General features: G+C 45.4%; 1 protein-coding gene across 2 annotated transcripts in view; it reads right to left on the reverse strand.

Annotated features, from left to right (window-relative positions):
* UHMK1 (U2AF homology motif kinase 1) overlaps nucleotides 1–22,022 on the reverse strand; it is a 117,972-nt gene that overhangs the window by 42,623 nt on the left and 53,327 nt on the right. For both annotated transcript variants that reach the window (XM_085654799.1, XM_085654800.1), the window contains exon 4: nucleotides 7,845–7,939. In XM_085654799.1, coding sequence (XP_085510925.1) covers nucleotides 7,845–7,939 — 95 coding nt within the window. The remainder of the gene's footprint in view (nucleotides 1–7,844; nucleotides 7,940–22,022) is intronic.

Raw genomic sequence — 22,022 nt, forward strand, 5'->3', positions numbered from 1 at the left:
GGAGCCCTGGATGTAGTGCAACTAGACGGCGAGCGCCGACGTCGTCGTGATCTAGAACTTGCGGTCAACGTTGAGAGGCTGACCACAGAGGGAGACTTGTGTCTCGACGTCGAACCACGATGATACCTCCTTGACATCGACCTTTTTCGTCTCGGCGTCGAACGTCTCGTCGACGGTGTCGCCTCGATGGCAAGCACCGATATCTCCTCGACCCAGATAGACGGTGTGTCGACGCTGACCGGGATGTCCTCAACGTCGACCTCACATGAGGCCTAGACGTCCGTCCCCTCGACGTTTATCTTCGACGTCGACCGGGACCGGTGTCGTTTTTTCGCCTTTTTTCGACTGGGGAGCCCCCCCAGAGACCGACGCATGGGTCTCGGAGGAGGACTGGCTCTCTCCTTGCCCAGATGTCCCACCTGCAGCCTGTTGTCTTCTCTGCTTCAGGCCTTGAAGACTAATCTTTTCCCTGTCACGCAGGGTCAACCTGGAGAAGGATTTATAAATGGCGCAGGATTCAGGAACATGTGAAGTAGGTAGACAGAGAATACAAACTCTGTGGGTGTCCAACTTGGCCTTCTTCCTGCCACATTCAGGGCACTTGTCGAATAAAGATGGCATTTTGACAAGAAAAATGTGGGCTAACTGCCCAAAAAAACAGCAAAAAGAAGGAAAAGGCCAAAGACGTCGAGTAAAACACTCAAACTAACTTTAGAAAGCTTAATTATTGAAAAATATACCACTAAAGGTAGAGCTCAATGCTCCAGGGTCCTGCTTGCAGGAACCAGAAAAAAGAACTGGAAGTAACTAGCCTTTGGCTGTGCATCATGGGATACAGAGAGTCTCTGTAAATGGATACCGTGCCTTTAAGAATCCTTCCAGACACATAATGGCAGCCTATGGGGTTTGTCTGTTCAACCCTTCATCTCTATCATGAAAAAAGGATCTTTGTGAAGGGGACTTTCTCTGTGTGAAACTCAGTCAAATAGTTACATTTAACTGTTACCTGGCTATCTTTTTCACTTCAGGATGGAGTAATGGCCAGCGTAGCCTAGTTGTTTTTAGGCTGCATTATTGTCTTTCTTTATCTCTTAAGTGTCTATGCAGGACTGCAGAAGAGGACAACTTAAGAGAATATATCTAATGAAGTGCTCCGGAGTCCACGCACATGGGCGGGTCTATTCACATGATTATGACTATACACAGAGATCCCCTTCTACAGAAGCTTGCAGTTTTATTTTTAAACCGCGTTCATGCTAAAGTTGGTGAGCGGGTCACTACCTGTTGGAGTGATCATGGAAGCTGTCACTGAGCTGCAACTGAGATGCTGTTCACAACCTTCATCCTGTGAAGGAAGATAGCAGCACAAGAGAACCGTTCAGGCCCGCACACTCAGACGGGGTGCATTTGTTAATGTACTGGAGGCAGCTTCCTGACATACAGTACAAAGGTATGGGGATAAGTCACTCCAATAGGCCTGGCAGATGGGTACTCTTGACATGCTCTCTTTAGCATAGATAAATTAGTGATAGATAGGAGTAACAGTATTAATATTATGAACAATTAACATGGTTAAGTTCACCACTCTAATAATGCTTATAACAATGATGTGTTTTAGCTTTCTAATAATCTCAGTTCATGTTTTATTTACAAAGATTAGAGCTTTTCAATAAAGATTTGAAAATGCTTTATCGTATCTTTTCTTTGTGACACATTGGGCATGCAGAAGTGACAAAAGAGAGGGTTAGATCGGTTTCTACGAATTCCTTGGGAATATAAAGTCATGTTCGAGGTTACAGACAACATCTACTACTCTGTAAGGTTAGGAGTTTAGATGTGGTACTGTGAGCAAGCTAAACAAACCAACATTTACAGATATAAGAAGATTAAGTCGCTGTATTATTATGCTAATATAGTCCTACTAAATTGGTAGGAACCGTATAACTGGAACCAATCCCAATATTCAGTCCTTGCATATTCTGAATTTAGTTTAGAGCAGCTCTGCAAGAAACGTGAAGTGGTAACAAATTAGGACTTTAGGTTCTTGGCATAAGACATGGTTCTTTGGAGTGCTGCTGAATGGGGTAGAGACGCAATCAAAGTTTCTCATAATCTGAGGGCATATCTATGCAAGAGTGCTAGGAAGGCAAAGGATAGAACATTGGAAGATGCAGAGTAGAGGGCAGTGATGTAACTACGTATTACTGGAATTGTGATCACTCAGTTATGAGTGAGGCCAAAGATGGTAAGAGACGAGTGGATGCTTTGCCAGCAACTGGTGAAGAGGACAATTTTATTTGGGGCTTGATTCTGAACGAAGTGAGTTGAGTGTATCTGAAGAGGGTGCGAGTGGCTGACTTTAAAGAACTATTGATGAAAGGATAACAAAATTGAGAGACCAATGGAAGACGAAGCAACAGTTGAGTTAACACTATATTCAGTATCCAAGTCTTGGCTGAAATAACTGGCTGGTCAAAGGGGATCTTACAGACACTGAGTGACAGAGAGCTGCAAGGAGAGATGAGGAGATCGGGATTTGTATATTAAATAACAAGAACAGTTCCAAGAATCCTCGCGGGGGGGACTGAGGTGCAGGAATTAGTATGAGGAAAAGAAACTTCAGATAACAGCGTTATGATGGTAGCAGATGTTAAATAATTTTGCCCAGAATAATCAAAAAGCATCACAAGGCCAAATAAGGATTACTCGGGCAATAAAAAAAAAAAAAAAAAAAATACAAATATAGATAATAAATCAGACTAAAATAGGTGTCAACTGGATTACAATTAATCAATATTTCATTTTAATGGCGAAAGAGGCATTGCTCCTGAGAGTGCAGGCAGTCACACTGCACAAGTCCAATAGAATACTGTAAAGTAAACATGAACAAACACAAATCATCTGACATGCCCCGTATGACAATATTACCTGCTGGGCCATTCAATTATATTTGACAGAGTGTAAAAAGATCACTCTAGCTTGCAAGAAGACAATTTGGGAGTCTTCAACAAATAGGTGCAAGCTAAAATCGATATATGAAACAGTGTTTCAATGGACAAAAAACAAAGACAAGGGACCTCAAGACTGAGGCTCTCCCATAGATACTCGGAGGAGCTGACATGCAGTTGAATTTGTGGATTCCTCCTACAAGTCTCACCACAGAGGTCTGCACAAATTGAAAGAAAGCAAGAATGTTATCTGGTGCCGCAAAGTAAATGCAATTAAAGAAATCTAGTTGATACTGAAACAAAGCACTTGCCAGTAAGTGCAGATGGGGTTTTTCTACAAGGGACTTTCACTTGCTTAGAAGAAATGGTTAAGACCCCTCAATATCAGCCAGATAAAAACATTCCATAAGGGAGAATGCCCATGTCAGTTGTTATAGCAGGGTTAAGCTTTTTGAAATGGCCAACATACACAACTAGCTAAGTATGATTTTACGGTAGCATGGCTGAACTAAAAAAACTGTACAAAAAGGCCTACCTGGCCACAAATTCCCTTTATCCTCTTGCCTCATTTCAGAACTTGCTCAGAAATTACAGATCAGAAATGTGGCATCCACAGTAATAAGAACTGCATACAATTTGGTCATCCAGTATCTCCACTGTGGTTTGTACATTAGGTTGAAGACATGTTAAATTTGAAAAATTAAATAATTATCGCCATATTAATTATAAAAGAGGTCACATGGTATGCTCAACAAGCAGAATGTTAGTTTTGTTGGAATGTTGCATCGTCCCTTGGAGAAATTAAGATTAAAGAATTCAAACATAATGTAAAATAAATACTAGACAAGCCAGTGGTTTTGTCATTTGCTCTCTTAAGAACATGCTTATACGTGTAACCAACTACACATCAGGTATTCAAGGTACAGCAGGAAAAGTGTAAAATGCATCTACAGACCGATTAAGGGCAGCTGTATGCCTGTGAAATTAAGCTAGTGTTGGTACAAAGCAGTAGATTGCTCACAGTGAATCATTTCTCTCAGGCTACAAATACAGGCTCTAGAGGCTGCACCCAGGAGGGAACTTTCTTTCATATCTTATGGGATTGCCTGGAGGTTCAGGGGTTTTGGCGGGTATGGTTGGGATGATGTCCCAGATCACACCATTGCTGGTGCCCCTAGATGCTAAATGGTTGCTGCTAATGCTAGAAAGGGAGGAAAACTGGCCCAGACTCCAGAAAATATGTCTGGCAATGGCAACAGGGGTCGCTAAATGCAGCACCGCAAGGAAATGGGAAGCACCAACTCCCAAGTGTTCTAAACTGAGTCAGATAATGACTGTTGCCAGAGGGGAGATGAGATGCTTTATAAGAGCAATGGTTGCCCCAGGAAATGGGAAAAGATATAGGGGGCCTGGAGGGACTATACAGGAGTTGGAATGGACTCCTGTTTGGAGGAAATAAGACGACATGTGATTGTATTAAGTTATGCATGCTCCCCAAATAGTGTACCATACAATTGTTGGCCAAAGCAATGCAAATGATGTACCAGACCCGATGGAGATGTCTTGAATGAGGAATATGTGCATAACTTTTCATATTATAAACGCTGTTGTGATTCTCTCTGTCCTGCACGATGAGTTTGTTTTAATGAAAAGTATTAAAAAAATAAAAAATGCTCCTATGAGATACACAAGTTTCCTAAAAGGAAAGACCATCAATAGCAAATGGGTTTATGGTTTACTGCACTGCTTACATCACCCAAGAACGAAATGCTTGAAATAAGTGATCAACTACTACCTCGAAAAAGGAATCTGAAGTCACAATGCCTATTTAATACATGTGATTATGGACATGTGTGCCAGCTCCCACATTCGCCAGGAGCTGTCCCCAGCGGTGGTCACCTGCTGCTGAGCGTATGCAAAGCAATACATAGGATTCGGTCCAACCCCTAAATTCTGTGCATTAACACCACTAGATCCTCCCAGACGACACCAGCCGGAGCATATGGACTTGCTAAAAATTGCTGTAGATTAAGCATTCAAAAGGTATGCATGGTTTGAGAGCAACGAAATGCAAGGTGGCAAGCTCCCCCCATCAACTTCTTCACCTTCCTCACGGCTAGAGGTTGTGACAACTGGTAAAGGGGAACCAGTTTCTGAAAAATCTAAACCATGGTTGGATACGCCTTTGATTTCACTGAATGGAGGGTGGACCATTGAACATTCTGGATCTTTATGTTTCAAATAAGATTTATTGACACGGATTAAAAAAAAAATACCCTGTGATGCGGCAACTTAAAGATCTGCTATGTGTGATTTTGGTCTCCCTTTTCCCAGGCAGTCATAAGTAAGGGAAGCAATGTTTACTGAGATATAGATGAGCATCAAAATACAGACATTTTGTGAAAATCTTCAATACAGACCAGATGCCGAATGGGAGTACTCTGAAATGGTAATGCTCGTAAATTAACACAAACATCAGGTACTCTCAGTGTGCAGATACACAGGGATATCAAATATGCATGCCTTGAACCCAATGTTATATAGTATTGTTCTTCCTGCATCAGAAGATGAATCCTAGTCTTGAGGAAGCACCAGTCTTGAATCAGTTAGTATGCTGGGTTTTTGAATGATTCCGAAGTATGATTTTACTCCTTACTCCATTCCCACTTGATGCTAGTCACATTTCCTAGATTGCACCCTTGGCTCTTAAGAGTGACATCTTTCAATAGAAATGGCAGATGTTTTTTGTCCAATCAGTCTTTGGTGGATAATGTAATGTTAACTGTACAAATTAGACGCAGTACCCTTTCTTCTGTGGACAGTACCAATCGGCCTTGGGTAATTTCACTCAATGAGAAAACAACCTCAGTTCGCCGCTGCCCAGTGTTGTGTGATCAGGGAAGAGGACCTAAAGACTAGGTCAAGTCTTGCTCATTCTTGGTAGATATGCTCTGTCCTGGCTCTTCTGCCTTTTCCTTGCATTTTGCAGTGAATCTGCTTCCCCCAATCATCTCCTCAACTTGACATCAGGTGTGATATTCTGTCAGTTGGATCAGGGAGGAGAGGTGATACTTCTGCAAAGCTCAAAGAGATTCTGATTGAAAAAGTAGGCATTTTGGCAATGGCAGCAACGTGGATTGTGATGGATTTTTTGACTGGTCAGCTCTGATTTTCGCAAACCTATCCATATCCATTAATCAGGAAGTAACTCTTCAGAGATACTTGAAATGTTGTTGCACAAGAGAATGTAAGTTCTGGTGGACTACAGGATGGATTGAAGAGATTATAGTGCAGTACTACTTTCCGAAAAATAAATTCATTTTGCCAGGATAGATTAGCCCATGCCTTAGTTGGATGCAGAAACCTAGGACTTGTTGCTCTTATATGAAGACTACACAAATTGTTTTTAACATTATACCTAGGCACTGATTCACGGCGCCACTACTAGGTATGGCTAAATAAGGAGAGTGTGTTTTTGTCTTCCTAATCAAGCATGGCAAAAGCGCGCGCACACCCTAATGAATGAGTGAACATGTATATTGTGTTTTTAACTAAATCACCTACACCACAGGGAGTAGGTTGTACGTGATAACCCAGTCTTGATTTCTATTCACAGATACTACATGATTAACATATCGTATGTATTAACCGCACTTGCCTAATAATTGCAGCGCGATTTAAATATTCTTTCCTCACTTTAGGTCACTTAAGGAGTGGTACTCACAGGGCTGGATCCTGTGTTTGTCCTGAAGAGCACTGGGGAAGCTCGAAACTAGTTGACATCCACTAGGGACCCCTGACCCATAGCAGACAGGGACCCTAGAGACCGACCCCGTTTTTAACATATCAACTAGGGGCTCGAAAAGAGTTATTCACCCACTAGTAAGATAAAATTTAACTCACCCACTCCACTCATACCATTGCACTACACATAGTCACTCACAATACCAGTGCACCTACGTAGTGTCGCAAGTCGTAGCACGCCTCAACCCGCAGCGGGTTGGGATGGTCCCTATGATGAAGCATGTCACCGTGGGGAAACCCTGGTGAGAGAGTGAGGGGACTCAAAAAGGACATGTTTCCTTTCATGCCATGTTTTTTCTGACTCTAATTGAGCAAAAAAACATTTTTCATTAGCTAGGTTCTTTATCCGAGAGCTCGGATGTTTTTGGTTCACGATTGATACAGGAGGGTGGACCTAGCTCTTTTTCCCTCTTCTCCCCCCCTTTTCTGATTTTTGTGACTACACAAAGAAGCAAGGAGTTGTAAGGTACTGAGAATGAGGCTAAAGTAGAAAGACTGTATTGCCCTCCAAGTTTATTATTCTTCTGCCCTCCGTGTTCCAGCTAGAATACTAGGGCCCAGAGATAATCAATGTACATGTGAACATCTCTGGTGCAGATGCTCTTCAACAGGATTCCTACTTGAAGTCAGCAGTTTTGTGAGGTTATCAATTCAATTCAAATCAGTCTTAGTGGCACCCTGGGCAAGACACTCCTGTCTGCAGACAGCAGGACATTTTCCAATATACAAATTGTTTCCTTTAAGCACGCCACCACTGGTAGGACATCACTTTAGACAAAGAGTAACTACTCCAGTCACAGCCAGAATTTCGCTTGAGTTCCTCTGCGACTAAATACACAAATCTACAGGATAACTGGACAATACACAGTCCTCTCTCTCACAAGCTCCAGCTGTAGTCAAATTAAGGATAAGTATTGGTTATGTCAAAATAATCCAAATGAACACATGACTTACAAATTATAAAGAAAAATTCATGTGATTACAATACAACTACTAGCCACCTAAAAGCCATTGGGACGATATTATTTTATAGCATAGCATTAAGAATGGCAATTAATCCACCCACCCCCCAAGCTAACTAAATACAAATACCTTTTGATAAGGTCTCTGAGGTGATAGGCTGGAATGGCTGCATTCACCACACCTTTACTGGCAAAAATGTGATCAATCACGGAAGAACAGTTTTCCTGTAATTTAAAAAGAAAAACAAACAAAAAGAAAAACCAACCGTGATGAAATCACAATATTACAAACTCTGAAGGCAAAAGTTATAGCTACGTCTGCCAAACAGACTGTAGATCCATAAGGATTTTATTTCACAATATCGAATGATTATTTAGACAGAGTGCCACTGACCCCATTACTATTTAAAAGTGATTGTTTTTATGCATTGACCAACTATTAAGGTAGGAATTTGACCAGAGGACACCATGGAGCCTGGGGAAGGAGCAGTATTAGTTTCCACACATGTTCTTCACATACTCAACCTATTCTCCAACAGATTGAAACGGTTACAGAACTGGAAGTGAATCTAAGTATGGTGACTCATTACAGGGTAAGAAAAACTGTACAAGAGCTCTACCCCAGGTATCACAGTTACATATAAATGGTTATTGTGATTGAAGAAAAAAAAAAAGATTTTTACAATCTGACCTACATAACTTGTGGTTAATCTTCACAAAATGCTTCATTCTGAAAAATGTATACTTCAGATCAAAGTTGAGACATTTTTCACTGTTTGACGTAGCAGTTGCAATATTATAAGTTTTACACCAACACTATTTGCAGATAATACATTAGGAAAACTAAGTAACATGCATGAAATGGTCAACACTTTTTGTGCAATTTTCCTTTTGCTAATTTTCTGTAGCGGAGCAAATTAAATTACAATGTTCTGCCATTTCTATTGAGGAACAGCCAACACACTTGACATTCAGAGTACCAAGATTTCTACTAGCCTTGGTGGTAATAAATGCCACCTTGCATCAGGCATACAAATGGCTACCCACCTTCAACTATAATTTCTATATTACTTTATTTTCACTAATCTTTTCTGAACAATTCTCTGTAACCTTGCCAAGCTACCCTAATTTCCCAGTCATCTGCATGCTCTCAACACCTTTAGCTTCCCTTTTTCTTTCTCTCATCCTACTTCCATTGTATTTTTGACACCTTACCCTCCTATCCATCCTTATTATCTTACTCGCCTCTTTCCGTGGTTATTCTGTGGTACCTGCCACCCTGGTCCTCTTTCCCTGGCAAGAATGACAGATACACACATCTTGGGGGGCAGGGGAATTGTCAAAGGATATAATCAAACTACACTGCATGCTGGGCATGGATGAAGGCCTCCCTCAAAAGAAGGTTAGCTACAGATAGGGTGTGGCCAGGAGCGATGCCTAGTGAATGCTGGGCAGTCACTAGAATTGGCAAGTGGGTACTGGGGATACCAGTAGTGGCACAGGATGTGGTCAGTCATGCCCAGTGAGACCATAGGAGTACTAGTAAAGCATGGCCAGACACCACCCCATACACAGTGAATGCTGTTCTCTGTAGTAGGCCTGGACTAGCAGGTATCATGAGCTGGGTTTCAGGCACATTCTCTGCAGCTTCTAAAAGTATATTAAATCCCACTCTTTAAAATGAAAAGGGAAGTTATTGTGTCTACTAAGAGAATTCACCAAAAGTTATGAAAAAAATGTGAAGAAATTCCAATAAGAAACTCCATTTGAAGTAATGCTACTGTTACAATCAAAAACCTTAAAGCAAAAAAAAAAAAAATCAGCACTCATCGTAAAATAAAGACCCATAACACCACCTACCACCCAGTGCTTAGGACCTCAATACAGCATTATAAGTGACATGACATTACGAGCAAGCAGCTCATCATCCATTCATCATTTACAAAAAAAAGCCTTGATTGCACTTACAAAATATCCTCCTATACTGCATGGATACTAAAGCCTACATCAGCATCTAGACGCCATCACAGATTATAAAGAGGCGTGGCTGCAGCAGTTCGGCTTATAAGAAAGAAATGCTGCTGTAAATGTACCACTCACTGTGCTCAATACTACTGGTACTCCCTTGATGATCTTTTAAAAAGAAATGTTTTGCTCTCATTACCTTTTATATTATCACCACAGGGTTAATGAACAGGGAATAGGAGTCTCCGTGGGCTCAGAGAGTAGCGGTATTTGAAGCAGGCATGGCAACGGTCATATCCTCCAGCCAAAGCCATGACTTTACCTCTAGGAGTATGGAGGAACAGGGTTTGGGCACAGGGCATATCCAAAGGCTGCAGCCAGCTGGAAGGGACAGTAATAAGACAGGACAGAGCATGCCTTTACATAACTCATAATTCATTTCCAAAATCTGAAGTATAAGGAATTTTCTAACTAACCGGAGGGACTCGTAACTACATAACAAAAGCTTTAAACTATTCTGAAAAAAGCCTCATATGTAGGAACGGTATGGGTATATCACAAAAGGACAACAGTAAGGAAATGTTACTTATATTAGTTCTTTTTTGTTAGGATATTCTCTAAATTTGATCTCCAGAATCCTTTTCCACATTACACAGCATTAAAAAAAGAAAAAGAAAATAGTACTAAAAGGAATCAACATCCTTTTTTAAATTTAAAAGTATTTAAGCCCAAGTAGCCAAATTCGTCATATTTCCTTGGACAGAAAATATTACAGTATGACATGTTTTGTAGAACTGAAAAACAAAAAGGGAAAATAGTGCCCTTAATGTAAACTGTGCACAAAGTGCAAAAGTTCAACTGGGGGGGCGGGGTTAGGTCGTTTCCTCCTTCTAGCGACTGGTGCGGGGGTTCCCAGAGGGATAGTGAGGCCCGCAAGCGGCCGTGGCCCTGCTGCCAGATTAGACTGCTGATTGGGGGGTCCCACAGGCAGGTACTGCCCAAGACATCAGGGACTGTCTGCTGTCTCTGCCATTGAGCAACCTTGGAACCGGGGGCTGGTGTTTACTGCGGGGCCTAGAGGCCTTCTGCCCCTTGGAGATCGCCCCCAACATATCCTGGGCTTTGCGGAGCAGGCCTCCACTGAAGACTTGATGGGTCCCAGATTGTTAGGTGGAGGTCCAGTACATCGATTACTCGGACGTCCTTGGGAGCTTGGGGTCACTAGACTGCTTCCCTCCCTGCACCCCTGGGGGTAGCCCCTCAACTCATTGACTTGCCTTGATTGTGTCGGCTTGCGGCAGTGCCGCTGTTATGGGGGAAGGACAGATCTTTGCACCCGGCCAAATGCAACACCACCACACAGTATACCACCACCTGTCGCTCGGGATTTTGCAGCGGGCCGGGCATCCTCATCTGAACAGTCCCCCAGAGCAGCTTTTGAAGTGGCCATACAGGGCTCCAGCGAAGCACTTGAGGGACAAATTTCAGGTGTCTCCATTGTAGTTCTATGCACAGACGTGCGCAAAGTAGCTGACAATGTGGACACAGCGGAATCCAACATTAGTACCTTGCAATCAGATTTGCCAACTAAAGCAGCAGGTATCCCAAATGTCTGTGGTCACAAATACGCTGGAGATCGTGTTGAGGATGCCAGAGGGCGCTCGCGCCGTTACAATGTGCGCCTTCTGGGCTGTACAGAGAGGGTTGAGGGCCAGCCAGTGGAGACCTTAATTGAGAACTGAGTGAGGAATGTCACGCGCCCTAGGGGCTATCGGTGTTCTCTGTTGTGGAGCAAGCCCAACGGATACTGGCCCCCGTTCAGCCACATGGGGGCCCACCGCCCAGGGCCTTCATTGCCAGGATGATGAACTACTGTGATAGGGACACTATTCTGAGGGCCACCAGGGAACTTTCAGTGCCACAGTTTGAGAATCGTAACATTGCTATCTACCCAGACTACACTCATATGATACAGGTCCTTTATTGAATGGGACAGACTGGTATGTATATCCATGCTTTTGCGCTTCTTGCATTGGTGAGGGTTCTGAGGGTAGAGCTACTATACCTCCCTCAAACCTTCCCTCCCTCGCTCTCTTCTTGTTCTTTTCTGGTCTTAGAGGGGATACTCGTTAGTGTCTATTGTGGATTTGGAGTGTCTATTGTGGATTTGGAGTGTAGTTGTGTATGTCCTGGCACTTTGTCTTTAATGGACTAGTTATGAATATTTTTGCTACATGTCTGGGGTGGGGTGGGGGAGAATTCATAACTTTTTAAGTTGTTTTTTAAGTTAATGCAGATATTTCACAGGGAAGGGGGGTTGGAGCATCTTGATGGACGCTTACACTTACTTTTATTATGGTTAGCCATGACACTTACAAATTGATTTCCTGGAATGTGAGGGGTCTGGGCACTTACACAATAAGATACAGAGTCCTGTCCTTTCAGCGGCGCAATGCGGTCCAGATTTAATGCCTACAGGAATCCAACCTTTCCGATGCAAAATTGGGAAAGCAATGGAAACTATACTTCGGTATTTATTCTACATTCGTTAGGGGGTCCTTATATGGATAGGGCGAGCAGTTCCTTTTGAGTTGACTTTCATAGAGGCCGATGCGGAAGGACGCTTGTTACTCCTTCGGGGGAAACTAGATGGGGCGGATATAGCCATCATGTTCACCTAACACAGATGCGCCCAATTCTAGATGGGGCGGATATAGCCATCATGTTCACCTAACACAGATGCGCCCAATTCTTTCCTAGGATTCAGGAGATTATCACCCCGGCATTGGAGGGATTGGTCCTTTGGGTGGGTGGCTTTAACAGTGTCCTGGATGGAGGTCTAGATAGACACCCACCTCGACTCACCACTAAAACCAAGAATGACACACTCTTTTCAGGAGGCAGTGGCTAATCTGGGACTTTGATATGTGGAGGGCAATTCACCTAGATGGGGAGGTAGTTTACTGGTTATTTCCATACCCACAATACCCATAGCCGCATAGATCATATACTGGTCTCAAACCGGGTCTGACCCCCTCGGATCCCTCTTCCTACAGACCTTTGAGCATTAATACAGACACCAAAATCCTTAGTAAAGCCCTTGCTCTGCAGCTGTGTCCCATCATTCACCAACTGGTCCATGAGAATAAAAGTGGCTTTTATTCCTGGTCATAATACCACCATGAATCTTAGGCCGCTGGCTCACGTCATGCACTAGGAGGATGGGAAGGAAGTTGAGCTGGCCATTGTCCCCATAGTTATTGCAGAACCTTCGACGCAGTGGAATGGCCAAACCTCTTGCAAGTACATAGTGCCATGGGGATATGTTCTAGGTTTTGCTCCTGGGTCCAAATGCTGCAGATCAGCCCTAATGCCAGGGTGTAAGTGAGTAAGGAATATGCTACTTACCAGTATGCATCTGTTCTTGGCATGTAGAGCTGCAGATCTACACACTTGTGCATAGATCGCCATCTGGTGTTGGGCCCGGATGTGTGCAGTTTGTTTTTCCTCTTGGAAAGTCTTTGGAAGTCACGAGGTCGATGACTCCTCCTTTGGATCGTATTGCGCATGGGCTTCGGCTCCATCCTCAGATTGTTTTTCGCCAGCAGGGAAAGATGGAGCGTAGTAGTAACAGAGAAGATGCCCATGTGTGTGCTATCTAAATAAGATAAACTGGAACAGATAAAGGTAGCCGGGGAGGCGGGTGGGAGTGTGTAGATCTGCAGCTCTACATGCCAAGAACAGATGCATACTGGTAAGTAGCATATTCCGTTCGAGGCATATGAGCTGCAGATCACACACTTGTGCATAGATTATATAGCAGTACCCACCGTTAGCGGCGACCACCCGTATCTGTTGCAGTGGTTTGAAATAACGTTTTGAGTACAGCCTGGCCCACACTAGCTTGTTGCTTAGTTTGCACATCTACACAATAGTGTTTGGTGAAAGTGTGCAGTGTTGACCATGTAGCTGCTTTGCAGATATCATCTAATGGGATGTTCCCTAAGAATGCCATGGAAGCCCCTATTTTTCGTGTAGAATGGGCTTTCGAGGGAATGAATAGCGTTCGCTTTGCTTTATGGTAGCAGATTTGAATGCATTTTACAAACCACCTAGCTATCCCCGATTTTGAGATGGGGTTACCTTTGTGTGGTGGAGAGAAAGAAACAAACAGTTGTTTGGTCTTACGGAAAGGTTGTGTTCTCTGAATGTAATAGAGTAAGGCTCGTTTGACATCCAGTGTGTGAAGAGCCCTTTCTGCAACGGTCTGTGGTTGCGAGAAAAATACTGGTAGTTCTACTGTTTGGTTTAGGTGAAAGGGGGAAATGACTTTAGGGAGGAATTTTGGGTTGGTACGGAGAACAACCTTATTATGGTGCATTTGGAGAAAGGGTTCTTGAATGGTAAGTGCTTGTATCTCACTGACCCTTCCAAGGGAAGTGATGGCTACAAGAAAAGCGGTTTTCCATGTTAGGAATTGTAGTTCGCATTTATGCAGAGGTTCGAAGGGAGGCCCCATTAGCCTTGTGAGAACGATATTTAAGTTCCACACAGGTGACTGTGGCACTCTGGGGGGATTTATTCTTTTAAGGCCTTCCATGAAGGCTTTAATGGCAGGTACTCTAAAGAGTGAGAGATGTTGCCTATTTTGTAGGTAAGCTGCAATAGCTGCGAGGTGTAGTTGAATTGACGTATAGGCTAGATTGCACCTTTGTAGGTGGAGTAAGTAGCCTATAATGTGTTGAATGGACACGTCCAGTGGATTGATTGTGTTGTCATGGCAATAAACAACAAAACGTTTCCACTTGGCGGCATAGCACGCTCTAGTGGTAGGTCTTCTAGCTTCTCTGATGACGTTCATACAATCAGGGGGAAGATTTAGGTACCCGAATTCTAGGATTTCAGGAGCCAGATCGCAAGGTTGAGCTGCGCTGGGTCCGGGTGTTGGATCTCTCCATGGTTCTGGGTTAAGAGGTGTAGTTTTTGGTGCGGCACTTCAGATAGTTCCAGCAGTGTGGTATGCTACGGTTGTCTGGCCCACGTTGGAGCTACTAGGATTAGTGTGAGGGAGTGTTGTTGTAGTTTGCGTACCACTAGTGGAATGAGTGGGAGAAGCGGAAAAGCGTACGCAAATCTGCCTGACCAGTTCATCCATATCGCATTTCCTTTGGACAATGGGTGTGGGTATCTGGCGGCGAAGCTTGGGCATTTGGCGTTTTCGTGGGTGGCGAAGAGGTCTATCTGTGGATGCCCCCACATTTGAAAGTACGGGTGAATAACTTGCGGGTGAAGCTCCCACTCGTGGATCTGTTGTGTCTGCCTGCTGAGCAGATCTGCCACTGTGTTTTGGACTCCTGGGACATGCTAGGCTAGGAGAAAGATTTTCTGGGGTATTGCCCATCTCCATATGCCCTGTGCTAGGTGAGAGAGCTGTGGAGAGTATGTGCCGCCTTGTTTTTAATATAATACATGGCTGTCATGTTGTCTGTTCGGATCAGGACTACCTTGCCTGAAATTTGAGTTTGAAAAGTTTTAGGGCTAAGAAGATTGCTAATAACTCCAGATGGTTGATATGGAGTAACTTTTGTTGAGGTGTCCACTTGCCCTGTGTGGTGAGCTGTAGTAGATGAGCTCCCCAGCCGGAGAGCGATGCGTCCGTTGTCAGTACTATTTGGGGAACCGGGTCCAGGAACAGTTGACCTTTGGAAAGGTTTGTGGTGTTCCACCACTGCAGAGAGCGATGGGTGCGACCGTCTACCAACACCAGATCTGTTAATTGACCCTGGGCCTGGTTCCATTGGCGCGCTAAGCACTCTTGGAGAGGACGCATCTGGAGTCTTGCGTGAGGCACTATGAAGATGCAAGAGGCCATCATCCCTATTAGTTGCATAAACACTGGAGCTGGAAGGGAGTGTTGTAGTGCGAATTTTGCGTGTAGAGCTTGAATGCTTGCAATCCTGGCAGGATTGGGGTAAGCTAGTGCTCTTGAGGTGTCTATGGTGGCACCGAGGTATTGTTTTATGTGGGATGGTTGGAGATGGGACTTCTGGTGGTTTACTGTGAAGCCCAGCTGGTGGAGTAATTGAATGGTGGTAGATGTGTGTTGAACACACGGATTGTATGACCCGGCTTTTATCAGCCAGTCGTCTAAATATAGGAAGACGTGGATGTGTTGTCTTCGCAAATGTGCTGCTACCACTGCTAGGCACTTGGTGAATACCCTTGGCGCTGTTGTGACCTCGAACGGGAGCACTTTGAATTGGAAGTGTTGTCCGTCCACTACAAATCTGAGGTACTTGCGGTGAGCTTTGTGCACCGGAATGTGAAAATACGCGTCTTTTAGATCTAAGGTGGTCAAAACGTCGTTTTGGGAGAGGAGCGGAAGTACCTGCTGAAGCGTTACCATATGAAAATGGTCGGAGTGTATGTACGTGTTTAGGGGCCAGAGATCTAGGATGGGCCGCAGAGTCTCGTCCCTTTTTAGTATGAGAAAATATAGGGAGTAGACTCCCATGTTTTGTTGGTTGGTAGGAACGGGTTCTATTGCCTGTTTTTGTAGAAGGGAGATTACCTCCTGCTTTAGGAGTATTAAATGTTCTTGTGACATTGGGCGCTGCCTGGGTGGAATGTTTGGGGGGGGGGGTAGATATTAGTTCTAGGCAGTAGCCTGATTGAATTATTTGTGTCACCCATTTGTCTGAGGTGATGGTAGCCCAGACGGTAAGGAAACGGAGTCGGCCCTCGACCGGAGTGGAATGGTCTGGGGGTAGTGGGGGGATGTCATTGGGTAGGCGTTGTGGCAGAGCGGGCGTTGTTTGTTTTGTCTCTGCCTTTATTATAGTTACCCCTTTAGCCGCCTCTTTGATAACCCCTCGTGAAGTTGGACTGAGTGGGGGATTTGTACGAAGTGGCCGCGGTGTCTGAGGGGTAGCCTCTAGATGTACTTCGAAAGGAAGAGCGGCAAAAGGAGCGTCTAGGAGGGTGTGACTGTAAGGCTCCCATGGACTTCGTCGTATCCGTATCCTTCTTCATTTTTTTTTGGGCCTCATCCACCTTTGGGCCAAATAGATGTTCCTGGTCAAAGGGATGGTTAAGGATGGAGGCTTGTACCTCCGGTTTAAACCCTGATATTCTTAGCCAAGCATGGCGACGGAGGAGGACGCTGGTATTGATGGCCCTGGAAGCTGTGTCTGCTCCATCTAAGGCACAGCGTATAGAGGTGTTAGTGATAGTCTTACCCTCTTGAATTAGTTTGTTGGCCCTAGCTTTATATTTTTCAGGGAGGTGGTGCATTATGCTTTCTAACTCGTCATAATGTGCCCTGTCATATCTGGCCAATAGCGCTCGAGAATTGGCGATACGCCACATATTGGCTGCTTGTGACACAGTGCGCTTTCCTGATGCGTCCAGTAGCTTTGACTCTTTGTCAGGTGGTGGTGCTTCGCCAGACGCCTGGGAATTTGCCCTTTTGCGTGCAGTGGACACCACTAGGGAATCTAGTGGCTCTGGCCCTCTGATGTAGGAGGGATCTGTGGGGGCAGCTTTGTATTTCTTTTCTATGCGCGGGTTAATGACCCTGGCCCTAACTGGGTCCTTAAAAACTTCTGGCGCATGCTTTACCACTCCTTTAAGCATAGGTAATATGGAGATAGACCTATGTGTGGTGTCGAATGTGTCGAGGAGGAAATCTTCCTCCACGGGGTCGGTATGCAAGTCTACCCCGAGATAGTGTGCCGCCCTTTGAAGTAGATGGTAGAACCCCAATGAGTCTTCTGGTGGAGATGGCCTGGAGGGGTAAAGGTCATCTTGTGGGACGTTGGGGTTATCAGGGATATTGTAGGGGTCTGGGGATCCTGTAGGAGTGGGGTCCCCTGTGGGTAGGTCCTGGGGGACATCCCCTATGTCATCATATGGGTCCCCGTGATCATCATCGTGTGGAGAACAATTAGATTGGGGTGGAGAAGGCGGAGGGGGTGGAGGATGAGAAGGTGGAGGAGGTGGGGAAGGTATTCTGAACGGAGAGGTAGCAGAGTCCTTCCTCTTTGGAGGCGGATGTGGAGCAGGTTTCTCCAAATGTCTCTTTTTGGAAGAAAGTGTCAAATGTCCAGTTTTTGGATCCTTGGTGAGTGTTTTCTGCAAGGGATCCGGTGTAAATAAGTCCGGTGAGGCTTGTCTGTCCGTCGGCGCCAAAGGCGTCGGGGACGTTGGCTTTTTAGGCTTTTCCGTGCTGGTTCGTTGTTTGGAACCTGGTTTGGGAACCTCCGGACGCTTGGTCGGCGCCGAGATGGATTTCTGCCTCGAAGTGTCGGTGCCGGTGGCCTTGTGTGTTTTGGTCGGCACCGAAGGTGGTGTCGGTGCCGAAGAGCTGGGTTTCGACCCAGAGTGCTTCGGTGCGGAGCTCGGTGTTGATATGGGGGTCGGCTTCTTTTTTGGTGCAGAAGCGTGTTTATTGGCACCGGGGATAGGTTGGCTCGAGCCCAAGCCGCCGGAAGGTTTGCTTGGCTTCTTCACCGGGCCCGATGATGGGGTGTTGGAAGCAGTGTCCTTGGTCTTGCCTAGGCCCGGAGGCCAAGGTGTGACCAGAGCCTTTTTCAGTGCCGGCAGGGGTGTGTGGGGGGGGGGGGATCAGTACTCACGACCCTCTGCGCCGAGGTGATGTCCTCCACATCTGAGTCGTCGGCCTCGAAAGCGCTGACGAGGCCCTCTTCGGCGTACCGCTCTGGAGCATCAATGCCTTCTCCAAAGATGTCGTCCGGAATCGTCGTCGAGGAGTGCGCCATAGTTCTTCTGGCTCTTTGGTCCCGAATAGTATTTTTGGACCGGAAGGACTTACACGCCGGACAGTCTTGAGCCTCGTGTTCAGGGAGAGGCAGAGATTGCATACCTCGTGGAGATCGGTGTGGGGGAATTTGGACCCACATCGAGGGCACTTTTTAAATGGAGTCCTTTCCATTAGCCAGGACCGAAGCTTGGAGAGGCCCGAAGGCCGCCGACGACTACTGGAACTGAAGGTCCGTGCCGATGAGAAGGCGCGTCGAGTGGGGGAGATCGCGATCGAAACAATACCGCGGTTTGGGGTGAGGATTGCGCGTCGAACTGGAAGCTGTTCGGAACCGGAGCGCGAAGATCACATCCGAGCCCGATGGCGGAAAAAAACAATCTGAGGATGGAGCCGAAGCCCATGCGCAATACGATCCAAAGGAGGAGTCACCGACCTCGTGACTTCCAAAGACTTTCCAAGAGGAAAAACAAACTGCAAACATCCGGGCCCAACACCAGATGGCGATCTATGCACAAGTGTGTAGATCTGCAGCTCATATGCCTCGAACATAATGTTCCAAGAGCTGTCCCATTAGCAGGGGAACACAATAGGGTTGCCCCCTTTCCCTCCTCTTTGTCCTTGCTGTGGAGCAGATGGCGGCCTGTGTTCAACAGGAGATGGCGGCCTGGAGAAACGGTCAACCTTGTATCCGTATATGCGGACAACACTCAATTTGTCCACTCAATGACACTTGCTACCTCAGTTGTTGGATGTAGGGAAGTACCACCTCAGCTGTTGGATGTAGGGAAGAACCTCTTTTTGACACGGTCACCACCACTTTTTGCCTGGTATTTGATGCAATTTTAACAGAAGTGCACTGGGTTCCTGCTAAGCAGATCCCCAGTGCCAGATGGCTTTCCCTAAAACTGTACAATTGTTCCCCCAATTAGCAATACCGTTAGGCTGCAAGTCCCTAGTAAATGGTAACCCTAGTACCTAGGGCATGGGGTACTAATGAGGGTGCCTAAGGGATGCAGCACGTATTGTACCACCTTAAGAAACCCATCAGCAAAAACATGCAAATGCCATTGCAGGCTGCATGTCATGGTGCAGAGAAAAGTGAAGACCAAACATGGCACACCCCCTGTGTGCCATGCCTGGAGGCACTGCATGCAGTATAGGCAAGACACCCCTACAGCAGGATTTGCAGCCATAAGGCAGGGTGCACTATACTACAGGTGTGGAAATACCTGTATGTGCAGATATGCCCCTGGGTTGTCTAAGTCGATTTTTAGATATGACAAGTGGACAGGAAAGCCATTTTAAGTACATGTGCGGAACACTGGTAAATGAGAGTTACTCAGCTATATGATGGCTTCACTGAAATCCGAGATGCTGGTATCAAAGATCTCGTATTTATGAACCCACAAGGATTCCTGGGATGGATTTATTAATACATACACACAGAGGGCACCTTAGAGGTGCCCACTGAAAACCTTGAGACTACTAGTGCTGGTTGACTGGTGTAGCTCAGCCTGTCACCATAGACAGATTTCTGACCCCCTGTAGGTGATAGCCCGCACTATCGGAGGGCAGAATCAATGCCTGCTCTAGCCGGAGGTGCTGTCACCTCCTCTAAACAGGAGGGCTAAGTGATCAGCATATCAAGGCAGGAGGATTCAAAGGTCTCTGCTGTCTTTGATATGCAGCCCAAGTCTTTCCGGGACATGGGAAATGCCACCCCCTACCCCGGACCCATTTGCCACCAGGTCAGGAGGGAAAATTAGCTAGTTAGGAGGTGTCCCCCGTCTCCCCCCCCCCCCCCCGCAAGCTAACACCGCTCTTAAGGTGGGCTACCTAAAGTGGTCATGACTTCTAGAATTCCACCTTCTTAGTTTTAGCAGAACTAGGCTTTCTGGGTCGGGGTTATGCCCACTTCCCACAGGAAATAGTCACTTAGTGTGTGTAGACACCCTAAAGGTAGATAGCCCAGTGGCTACTACTTGTCACTTACTGTAACACCCATAAAATTAGCATTTAGGTGGCAACCCTGACACCAGGAACTCAGATTTCACGGATCAAGAAGAGAAGGACCCCGTGAGCAGCAAGAAAAAGCTTACCATTAAATTAACTGTGCTCCCTTTTCCCCTGGGCCCTTGAGACCCGAGCCCCCGCCCCCCTGTTAGGAGCTCGTAGTCTTGTCGCCAAATCCTCCTCTGAAGCTTGTTCCTAGGTGGTCCTCCTCTTCTTTACCAGTGTAGCGCCCACAAATACCCATATGACCAGCACCTTTCTAACCGGATGCCCAAGGGTAGGTAACTAGAATCTGCTGGTAGTATTTTGTGCCCCTACGACCCTAAGTCCCAAAAGAGACCCAAAGAAACCGAATGCAAATAACGGCATGCTATACATGCTTTTTCTCTCATAGGAAAGCATTGTGCGTAAAGATGCATTTAAGTGAACATCTTACTTACCTGCTAAAATTGATATTTCAAAAAGTATTTACTAGCTATCAAAGTTTTTGGTATCAAAAGTTATATAAAAATGTGACTTATTTATCTAAATTAGTCTCAGATTTATTCTGGAGTGAGTCTCTCATTTATTGCCTCAGCATGTGTCAACAAGTGCTTAGCGCTACCCTCTTTACCCTTTAGTGCGGGTCTTCTGGGAGTGGGTGGTGGAGAGAGTAGAAGCAGTGGTCCCGATCCCCTGCCCAGCAGACCCAATTATATGCCTCCCGGGGAGCATCTGCTACAAATCACTTGAATGGGCGTGATGGGCCCAGACCTGCTACACTGGGTACACGATGTGGATGAATGGGAGGTGGCAGAGGAGGTGAGATTGAAAAAATGTAGCACAGACGACAAAAAGGAGACGATATGGATACCTGGGGCGAGTTGATGTCTGCTTTTTGGACCCCTCTGGCTCAGACCATGCCTCAGGCGATAAGACTGGTAACTCCTTCAGGTCCACCTTCGATCGAGTCCAACACACTCACATACTCCTTGTATTTCAACAGTTTATTATCTCATAGAAACTGGAAAATTTCCATTTTAGATGTTGGGTCTTTAACCCCACTACAACTGTAGTATGTGATTATTTTTAAGTTTACAGAGAACCTGGTCTACTGGTATTTTAGGATCAGCTAAGAGCTAGCACTAGCATCTGTACAGAGACACCAGCTGTATACATGATGAACTCTGCTCCGTCACAACACCACCTTTCAGAGATAAAATCATAAATGCAACTGCCTCTATCCCAAGCTTACCTGTCCGTCGTAGGAAGAAAGTCAAACCTATCAAACGGACCTGGTCCAAACATCCTGCCATTCAGTGGCATGGATCCTATAACTGCCAGCAATTTAATTACTTTGTCCTTCAAGAAGAATCCCACAAATGCCTTCTGTCTTCAGCCACTCTTTCTTATAACAGAAGCTAAAGCAAAGTACAGTTACTAAAGTTTCAAGGGAAGCCACAAGGGTGACAGCCAGAGCAGAAACAATGTTCTTTCTTTCACTGAATAAAAGGATGGGCTAATCTTCAATGACCCTTGCTAAAGACATGGGGCCAATGCCTCTGAAAC

The sequence above is a fragment of the Triturus cristatus genome, chromosome 4_1, assembly GCF_964204655.1.
Source record: "Triturus cristatus chromosome 4_1, aTriCri1.1, whole genome shotgun sequence".
In the NCBI taxonomy this organism is placed as follows: Eukaryota; Metazoa; Chordata; class Amphibia; order Caudata; family Salamandridae; genus Triturus; species Triturus cristatus.